The sequence below is a fragment of the Cetorhinus maximus genome, unplaced genomic scaffold (assembly GCF_964194155.1).
Source record: "Cetorhinus maximus unplaced genomic scaffold, sCetMax3.hap1.1 HAP1_SCAFFOLD_1215, whole genome shotgun sequence".
Taxonomy (NCBI): Eukaryota; Metazoa; Chordata; class Chondrichthyes; order Lamniformes; family Cetorhinidae; genus Cetorhinus; species Cetorhinus maximus.
This window is the reverse complement of record NW_027597157.1, coordinates 1-10,495: the sequence shown is the minus strand read 5'-3', so window position 1 is coordinate 10,495 and position 10,495 is coordinate 1. Positions and strand designations below refer to the sequence as shown.

The window sequence follows — 10,495 nt, the reverse complement described above, 5'->3', positions numbered from 1 at the left end:
GCGCTCCCTCAGTACTGACCCTCCGACAGTGCGGCGCTCCCTCAGCACTGACGCTCCGACAGTACGGCGCTCCCTCAGCACTGACCCTCCGACAGTGCGGCGCTCCCTCAGCACTGACCCTCCGACAGTGCGGCGCTCCCTCAGCACTGACCCTCCGACAGTGCGGCGCTCCCTCAGCACTGACCCTCCGACAGTGCAGCACATCCTCAGTACTGACCCTCCGACAGTGCAGCGCTCCCTCAGCACTTACTCTGGACCAGGCGGGCACACCCCTCCCCACCCAGGCACTGGCCCTCTAACAGTGAACACTCAGTCTGCCCACCTCCCTCTTTGTCCCCTTCTCTTGCTCCACCTATACAATGGGTGACAGCCTGCTATTTGGGGAAGGTGGGGTAGGAGGGACTGACAACTCACACAATCACAGAATTGTTACCGTGCAGAAGGAGGCCTTTCGGCCCATCGTGTCTGCACCAGCTCTCCAAAGGAGAATTATGACAGGCCAGTTCTCCTGCCTTTTCCCCATACCCTTGCACATTGTTTCGATTTAGATAATCATCCAGTGCCCTCTTGAATACCTCGATTGAACCTGCCTCCACCCACACTTCCAGGCAGTGCATTCCAGACCCAAATCACCCACTGTGTGAAAAAGTTTCTTCTCGCATCGCATTGGCTTCTTTTACAAATCACTTTAAATCTGTTGCTTCTCGTTCTTGATCCTTTTACTGGCGGGAACGGTTTCTCCCTATCTACTCTGTCCAGCCCCCTCATGATTTTGAACATCTCTATCAAATCTCCTCTTAGCCTTCTCCTCTCCAAGGAGAGCAGTCCCAACCTCTCCAATCTATCTTCATAACTCAAGTTTCTCATCCCTGGAACCATTTTTGTAAACCTCTTCTGCACTGTCTCCAATGCGTTCACATCCTTCCTAAAGTGTGGCATCCAGAACTGTACACAATACTCCAGTCTGATGCCTAACTAGTATCTTTTCAAGCTCTCCATAACCTCCCTGCTGTTGTAATGAATTCCCCTATTAATAAGCCCAGGATACAATTTGCTTTACTAACTGTTCACTCCACCCATTCTGCCACCATTAATGACTTATGCACATATACACCCATGCCCCTCCGTTCATGCACCCGCTTTAGCATTGTACCCTTTATTTTATATTGTTCTTCCTACCAAAAGGAATCACCTCACATTTCTCCACATTGAACTTCATCTGCCACCTATCTGCCCTCTCCACCAACTTGTCTATGTCCTTTTGAAGTTCTGCACTGTCCTCCTCACAGATTACAATACTTCAAAGTTTTGTATCATTCATAAACTTTGAAATTGTCCCCTGCACATCAAGATCTAGTTCATTAATATATATCAGGAAAAGCAAGGGTCCCAATACAGACCCCTGGGGAACTCCACTACAAACCTTCCTCCAGCCCCAAAAACATCCATTGACCATTACTCTCTGCTTCCTATTACTCAGCCAATTCTGTATCCATGTTGCTAACGTCCCTTTTATTCCATGAGCACTAACTTTTCTCACAAGCCTGTTGTGTGGCACTGTGTCAAATGTCTTTTGGAAGTCCATGTACACCACACCATCAGCATCACCCTCATCAACCTTCTCTGTTATATCTTCAAAAAACGCCAGCAGATTAGCTTAAACGCGATTTCCCTTTAAAAATCCATGCTGGCTCTTCCTTATCAACCCACATTTTTCCATGCGTCTATTAACTGTATCCTGAATAATTGTTTCTAGAAACTTCCCCGCCACCGAAATTAAACTGACTGGCTCAGGGCCTATTATCGACTTGCACACCCTGATTGCACACCCTGAATCCCACCAGCAGGAGTCACTGGGTAGTTGACTCTCCCTGGCCCCGTGCATGGAGGCCAGTTCTAACCCCGACTTGTGTCCTTTGCCTTGGAAACTATTACATCTCGCTGGCTATTCTCAAAGATCTGCAATGAATCCCTTATAAAAATAAATTTGATCCACAAGGCCCAGTAGTAAATGGTCATCAAAATAGTTCTTTAAAAATACATTTAAAAAGCTTTTCCTCAAATTGCAAAACAATTGTTCATGTAAAAGACATATTGCATTTATAAAACATCCGCAAGGTGCTTCACAGGAGCATCAATCAGATACAATTTGACTCCGAGCCACATACAGAGATATTAGGGACAAGTGACCAAAAGCTCGGTCAAAGAGGTCAGTTTTAAGGAGCGTCTTAAAGGAGGAGGGAGAGAGGCGGAGAGGTTGAGGGGGGGATTTCCAGAGCTTAAGCCCCAGGCAGCTGAAGGCATGGCTGCCAATAGTGGAGCGATGGGAATCGGGGGATACTCAAGGGGATGGAATTGGAGGAGCTCAGAGATCTCGGAGGGTTGTAGGGGATGGAGGAGGTTACAGAGATAGGGAGGGGCATAGGGGCTGGAGGAGGTTACAGAGATAGGGAGGGGTGTAGGGGCTGGAGGAGATTACAGAGATAGGGAGGGGTGTAGGGGCTAGAGGAGATTACAGAGATAGGGAGGGTTGTAGGGGCTAGAGGAGGTTACAGAGATAGGGAGGGGTGTAGGGGCTGGAGGAGGTTACAGAGATAGTGAGGGGTGTAGGAGCTGGAGGAGGTTACGGAGATAGGGAGGGTTGTAGGGGCTGGAGGAGGTTACAGAGATAGTGAGCATTCTCGGGAAACTACAATTCAGTATGATATATTTTAAAAATCGGAATTGTGCCTGAAACCATTTGACTCTTTTGTTCTATCGCAAAGAGCGAGTTATTTGGGTGTCCCAAATTCAGCTTGAAGTCTTAAATCCTGGTTTCCCATAAACTTATAAGCTTCAGTTCCTCTGAGGTCGCTCCTTGACCTCCATCCCCACCCCATTCAAGGTCAAAGTTCAGAATTTTCTGAAACAAAGAAATAACCCTCTCAGGTGGGAGCTTTACTCTGTATCTAAACCCGTGCTGTACCTGTCCTGGGAGTGTTTGAGTTTGATGGGGACAGTGTAGAGGGAGCTTTACTCTGTATCTAACCCCGTGCTGTACCTGTCCTGGGAGTGTTTGATGGGGACAGTGTAGAGGGAGCTTTACTCTGTATCTAACCCCGTGCTGTACCTGTCCTGGGAGTGTTTGATGGGGACAGTGTAGATGGAGCTTTACTCTGTATCTAACCCCGTGCTGTACCTGTCCTGGGAGTGTTTGATGGGGACAGTGTCGAGGGAGCTTTACTCTGTATCTAACCCCGTGCTGTACCTGTCCTGGGAGTGTTTGATGGGACAGCGGGTGTCTGATATGGAGTCGCTTCATTCCTCGTAAAGAACTAACTATCTCAGTAAAATACCTGTATTGTAAACTATCATTTCCTCCTATACACAGTTTATAAAAAAACCTCTTGCAAGTTGTCCTAGCTTCAAGTGTTAATGGAAGAGCATAAAAACCTGATACATGATTATCCCAAACTATAATCCCAACAATTATATTACAAGCAGGGAGTGGCGTCCAGGGTACTTAAAAAAATTATACAAATCACCCACAACATTTTTTTGCACCTTTTTCAAGCCAGCAATAAGATAAAGAATGTACATTATTTTGTATATTTCTCCATTTAAGGAAAAGTGCATTTTGCCTCCAGGATTTGACCAGGCTGTGATAGGATGTAGTTTCCTCCGACCCCGGTCTGTTATGGGTTAAAGCTGATCTCAGTCATGTCTCAGTGTCTCAGCAATCAGTGGGTCAATCAACCAGCGACTCCTCCTGTAAATGGGGAGTTGCTAGGCGAGGGCAGGATCGGGCAGCGATGCCCGCGCAGTCGAATAGCCTGCCTGGGCTGACATGAATGGTAGACATGGAAACCTGGAGCTCGCTGCCCTCCCTGGCTGCTGAGGCCCGGGTTCAGGCAGGGGAGATTTCAAAATAGATTGTTGCTGGGGTAGAGATCACAGAACTGAGATGGGAGATGAGACAAAGGTCAGCTCCGGTCGTAGTAAGCATCAGAACAGGTTTGGAAGGGCTGAATGGCCTCCTCGCATTCTGGTGACACTCGAGCGAGTGACTGACTGTGGAACTCTGTACCCCAGCGGGACTGCAAGCCGGAGGGAGATTGGGTGGACGCAGATTTTGGGGATAATTTCAGAAGTGCAAATACGATGTCAGTCCTGCCGAGGTACACTGGTCGGTGAATCTGCAAGCTGGTGCCCTGCACGATGGTTTTCAGAGGTCCCGAATTGACAGACTTGTCGGCAGGTGGTAAGTTGCGACGACAGCGGGCGGGATTGGGGATTATGTGCTCTTGCTGTCCAGCAGTGAGCTGAAGGTGCTCTCCATCACGGCCGCCACCCTCTTTGAGGATTTTCGCAGCAGCGGGCTGTTTGGGTGCATTTCCTTCACATGGACAATGTGGCCGTCTTGGCTTTCGGCTGTAAAGCCGCAATCCTCACACACGTAGAGCTTTGTGCGCCGCTCCTTGTAGGCGTAAGACTGGTGGACACTGTGGATCTTCTTGAGGTGCGACTCCAGTGAGCAGCGCTGAGTGAAGGCCTTATCACAGAGGTGGCATTTATATGGACGGATTCCTGCTCAGAGAATGGCAGCTGTTAGTGACTTTTATGGAAAGCACCTTTAACCTAGTTAAAATTCAGATAACATCAGATGGTAACTCACAAAAGAGATACGAGAGCATTTTAGTCAGAGGTCAGTTTTGAGGTGCATTGTAAAAGGAAACAGAGAGATAGAGAGAGACACAGAGAGAGAGAGAGAGGGATAGAGACAGAGAGAGAGAGAGAGGGAGAGAGAGAGGGAGAGAGACAGAGAAAGACAGAGAGAGAGAGACAGAGAGGAAGAGGGAGACAGAGAGAGGGAGAGAGACAGAGAAAGACAGAGAGAGAGACAGAGAGGGAGAGACAGAGAGAGGGAGAGAGACAGAGAGGGAGGGAGAGACAGAGAGGGAGGGAGAGACAGAGAGGGAGGGAGAGACAGAGAGGGAGGGAGAGACAGAGAGAGAGGGAGAGACAGAGAGAGAGGGAGAGACAGAGAGAGAGGGAGAGAGAGAGAGGGAGGGAGAGAGACAGAGAGAGAGGGAGAGAGAGAGAGGGAGAGAGAGAGAGAGGGAGAGAGACAGAGAGGGAGAGAGAGAGACAGAGAGGGAGGGAGAGAGAGACAGAGAGAGAGGGAGAGACAGAGAGAGAGGGAGAGACAGAGAGGGAGAGAGAGACAGAGAGGGAGGGAGGGAGAGGGAGGGAGAGAGACAGAGAGAGAGGGAGGGAGGGAGAGAGAGAGGGAGAGAGACAGAGAGGGAGAGAGAGAGACAGACAGAGAGTGAGAGACAGATACAGAGAGAGACAGTTACAGAGAGAGAGAGAGACAGACAGACAGAGGGAGAGAGAGACACACACACACAGAGAGACAGACAAAGAGAGAGAGATGGACAGAGAGAGAGCCAGACAGAGAGAGAGCCAACCGTCGGGGGGGGGGACGGTTATTAGAAATGTAGGAATAGAATGAGGCCATTCAGCCCCTCAAGCCTGTTCCTGCATTCAGTCAGCTCATGTCTGATCTGTATCTTAACTCCATCCACCCACCTCGGTTCCGTAACCTTTAATCCCCTCACCCAACAAAAATCTATCAATCTCAGTGACATTTCCCATTCACCCCCAACCTTGACAGATTTTTAGTTGGTGGGAGAGTGCTCCAGATTTCCACTCCCCTCTGTGTGAAGACGTGCTTCCTGACATCAGCCTGAACGGCCTGGCTCCGCTCCCCCCCACCTCCCCCACCAGAGGAAATAGTTTCTCTCTATCGACCCTACCAAATGCTTAAATCATCTTAAACCCCTCGATTAGATCCCCCCCCTTTAACCTTCTACACTCGAGGGAATACCAGCCCAGTCTGTGTGACCCACCCTCGTAATTTAACCCCTTCAGCCCCGGGACCATGTTGGGGAATCTGCGCTGAGCCCCCCTCCAGGGGCAATATCTCCCCCCTGAGGGCCCAGAACTCGAAATCCTTCATGTGCACACACCCAGGGCACCTTCACAAATAGGAAAAGTGACAAGCGAATGAAAAGGGGACTGACTGCTCCCTTACCCGTGTGTGTTCGGACGTGTCTCTTCAGGTCGAATGTGTCATTGAAGCCTTTCCCACAGAAGTTGCATAGATGACGTTTGACATCATTGTGGCACTTGAGATGCCTGTTCAGCATGCGCTGGTACTGAAAGGTCTTCTGACAGAAGTGGCAGGTATAATTCTCATCCGTACAATCTCCCCGCGTGACCTGAAAAGCAGACGTGCGTTTACGTCATTATCTAACCAACATTTCAGTTGTGCCCCACCGTCCCTCACTCATTCCCCATTCCCAGAAGCAGCGCAGGATGTAGTGCTATCGTGATGGAAGCCGACAGTTCTCAGTATGAATCCCATTCATGTGACTTGAGCCCCATAATCCAGGCTGTGACTCACAGTGCCGGTGGGGGGGCGCCGCACTGTTGGAGGGTCAGTACTGAGGGAGCGCCGCACTGTCGGAGGGTCAGTACTGAGGGGGCACCGCACTGTCAGAGGGTCAGTACTGAGGGGGCGCCGCATTGTCGGAGGGTCAGCACTGAGGGAGTGCCGCACTGTCGGAGGGTCAGTGCTGAGGGAGTGCCGCACTGTCGGAGGGTCAATGCTGAGGGAGCGCCGAACTGTCGGAGGGTCAATGCTGAGGGAGTGCCGAACTGTCGGAGGGTCAATGCTGAGGGAGTGCCGCACTGTCGGAGGGTCAGTGCTGAGGGAGCGCCGCACTGTCGGAGGGTCAGTGCTGAGGGAGCGCCGCACTGTCGGAGGGTCAGTGCTGAGGGAGCGCCGCACTGTCGGAGGGTCAGTGCTGAGGGAGCGCCGCACTGTCGGAGGTGCTGTCTTTCAGGATGAGACATTAAACCGAGGCCCCGTCTGCCCTCTCGGGTGGGGGTAAAAGATCCCACGGCCACTATTGGAAGAAGAGCAGGGGGGAGTTCTCCCCGGTGTCCTGGGGCCAATATTTATCCCTCACCCAACATCACTAAAAACAGATGATCTGGGTCATTATCACATTGCTGTTTGTGGGATCTTGCTGTGCGTAAATTGGCTGCTGAGTTTCCTACATCACCACAGTGAGCACACTTCAAAAAATAAAGTCCCTCATTGTGTGTGAAACACATTGGGACGTCCTGAGGGGGTGATAGGAGCTGGAGAAATTGAAGTTATTTCGTCACTATAAATATGGTCTATACCTTAATCTTGGAGCGAATGAATCCCTGGTGGATGTTGTGGTGGATTCCATTTTCAATATCTTGCACAGATGTACTGGAGTCTGTGTCATACGCAGATTCCTTCTCTATGTTCTCCTCCGCTGACAAACATAAGGGAGCCTCGTAGATTTTGGACTCTTTGTATTGTATAATATCCAGGGGATCTAAAGAAAGAATATTCTGTTCAAACATCTTCCTCAAGGAAAGCCATTTGGTTTTCTTTTTCATTCATTCACGGGATGTGGGCATCGCTGGCTAGGCCAGCATTTATTGCCCATCCCTAATTGCCCCTTGAGAAGGTGGTGGTGAGCTGCCTTCTTGAGCCGCTGCAGTCCATGTGGTGTAGGTACATCCACAGTGCTGTTAGGGAGGGAGTTCCAGGATTTTGACCCAGCGACAGTGAAGGAACGGCCGATATATTTCCAAGTCAGGATGGTGAGTGACTTGGAGGGGAACATCCAGGTGGTGATGTTCCCCATGTGTCTGCTGCCCTTGTCCTTCTGGATGGTAGCAGTCATGGGTTTGGAAGGTGCTGTCGAAGGAGCCTTGGTGAGTTCCTGCAGTGCATCTTGTAGATGGTACACACACTGCTGCTACTGTGTGTCGGTGGTGGAGGGAGTGAATGTTGATGGTGGTGGATGGGGTGCCAATCAAGCGGGGCTGCTTTGTCCTGGATGGTGTCCAGCTTCTTGAGTGTTGTGGGAGCTACACTCATCCAGGCAAGTGGGGAGTATTCCATCACACTCCTGACTTGTGCCTTGTAGATGTTGGACAGGCTTTGGGGAGTCAAGGGGTGAGTTCAATGTAGCTCATCACCACCTTCTCCAGGGCAATTAGGGATGGGCAATAAATGCTGGCCCAGCCAGCGAAGCCCACATCCCATGAATGAATTAAAAAAAACTGGAGGAGTCCAGAGATCTCGGAGGGTTGTAGGGGCTGGAGGAGGTTACAGAGATAGGGAGGGTTGTAGGGGCTGGAGGAGATTACAGAGATCTCGGAGGGTTGTAGGGGCTGGAGGAGGTTACAGACATAGGGAGGGTTGTAGGGGCTGGAGGAGGTTACAGAGATGTGGAGGGTTGTAGGGGCTGGAGGAGGTTACCGGGATAGGAAGGGTTGTAGGGGCTGGAGGAGGTTACAGGGATAGGGAGGGGTGTAGGGGCTGGAGGAGGTTACAGGGATAGGGAGGGTTGTAGGGGCTGGAGGAGGTTACAGAGATAGGGAGGGTTGTAGGGGCTGGAGGAGGTTACAGGGATAGGGAGCGTGGTAGGGGCTGGAGGAGGTTACAGAGATAGGGAGGGTGGTAGGAGCTGGAGGAGGTTACAGAGATAGGGAGGGTGGTAGAGGCTGGAGGAGGTTACAGAGATAGGGAGGGGGTGTAGGGGCTGGAGGAGGTTACAGAGATAGGGAGAGTGGTAGGGGCTGGAGGAGGTTACAGAGATGGGGGGGTTGTGGGGTCTGGAGGAGGTTACAGAGATAGGGAGGGGTGTAGGGGCTGGAGGAGGTTACAGAGATAGGGAGAGTGGTAGGGGCTGGAGGAGGTTACAGGGATAGGGAGGGTTGTAGGGGCTGGAGGACGTTACAGAGATAGGGAGGGTGGTAGGGGCTGGAGGAGGTTACAGAGATGCGGAGGGTGGTAGGGGCTGGAGGAGGTTAGAGATAGGGAGGGCTGTAGGGGCTGGAGGAGGTTACAGAGATAGGGAGGGTGGTAGGGGCTGGAGGAGGTTACAGAGATAGGGAGGGTTGTAGGAGGTTACAGAGATAGGGAGGGTTGTAGGGGCTGGAGGAGGTTACAGGGATAGGGAGCGTGGTAGGGGCTGGAGGAGGTTACAGAGATAGGGAGGGTGGTAGGAGCTGGAGGAGGTTACAGAGATAGGGAGGGGGTGTAGGGGCTGGAGGAGGTTACAGAGATAGGGAGAGTGGTAGGGGCTGGAGGAGGTTACAGAGATGGGGGGGTTGTGGGGTCTGGAGGAGGTTACAGAGATAGGGAGGGGTGTAGGGGCTGGAGGAGGTTACAGAGATAGGGAGAGTGGTAGGGGCTGGAGGAGGTTACAGAGATAGGGTCGATTGTAGGTGCTGGAGGAGGTTACAGAGATAGGGAGGGTTGTAGGGGCTGGAGGGGGTTACAGAGATAGGGAGGGTTGTAGGGGCTGGAGGAGGTTGCAGAGATAGGGAGGGTTGTAGGGGCTGGAGGAGGTTACAGAGATAGGGAGGGTTGTAGGGTCTGGAGGAGGTTACCGGGATAGGGAGGGTTGTAGGGGCTGGAGGAGGTTACAGAGAAATGGAGGGTTGTAGGGGCTGGAGGAGGTTACCGGGATAGGGAGGGTTGTAGGGGCTGGAGGAGGTTACAGGGATAGGGAGGGTTGTAGGGGCTGGAGGACGTTACAGAGATAGGGAGGGTGGTAGGGGCTGGAGGAGGTTACAGAGATGCGGAGGGTGGTAGGGGCTGGAGGAGGTTAGAGATAGGGAGGGCTGTAGGGGCTGGAGGAGGTTACAGAGATAGGGAGGGTGGTAGGGGCTGGAGGAGGTTACAGAGATGCGGAGGGTGGTAGGGGCTGGAGGAGGTTAGAGATAGGGAGGGCTGTAGGGGCTGGAGGAGGTTAGAGAGATGAGGGTGGGGGTGGTGGGGGAGCGAGGCCCACGCTATCATCTGGGTCCAAGGTGGGGATTACAGTGAAATGAATATTCTGTGGTGAAGCAGTTATTTGTCATTCTGAAACGAGACAGCCAGTTGCCAGACTGATGGGGGTAAGTGGAAACGACTTGAATACTGCAGCCAAGCACAGAGACACACAGCGTCTGAAATATCAGCAATTCTCCAAGTGCTCTCTGCCGCCATACAGGAGAAGCCAATGGGATCAGTGAGCAGAGGTGAAAGTTTGATATTAGATCGAAAGTTTTACAATGGGGTTGCGTCGGGCGATCAAGTATTCCCAGCAAACAGCAGCCCGGGTTAATGATTTTTTAAACTGCAGTAGCTTTGGGCAGGTTTGTTACCGTTACTTTTTGTTTGGATTCACTGCCCCTTAGACCTGGCTGGGGAACATTGCCCAGTTTATAAAACTCAACACTGTGTATTCCCGGCATGGGCGCTGATCGTTTAAACATCCCTTTGACACTTCTGTCCCTCGGCTAACAGGGCATTTCTCACCTTGAAGCGGCATCAACAACTCTTCGCCAAAACTTTCAAACTCAAGAAAGTTTTTCAAAACTTTTCTTAGTCTGCAGTTGACAGTTTGTGAAC

The 10,495-nt window shown here is 51.4% G+C and overlaps 1 protein-coding gene across 1 annotated transcript; it reads right to left on the bottom strand.

Moving 5' to 3' along the window:
• Positions 1–3,842: 3,842 nt before the first annotated feature.
• Positions 3,843–7,446, bottom strand: LOC144675892 (putative transcription factor Ovo-like 1). The gene is made up of 3 exons (XM_078536433.1): positions 7,237–7,446; positions 6,077–6,263; positions 3,843–4,566 (listed from the first exon to the last, which is right to left on the bottom strand). The coding sequence occupies exons 1-3, from the start codon at positions 7,444–7,446 to the stop codon at positions 4,274–4,276; spliced, it is 690 nt and encodes a 229-aa protein (XP_078392559.1). The 3' UTR covers positions 3,843–4,273.
• Between the last annotated feature and the right edge of the window lie 3,049 nt (positions 7,447–10,495).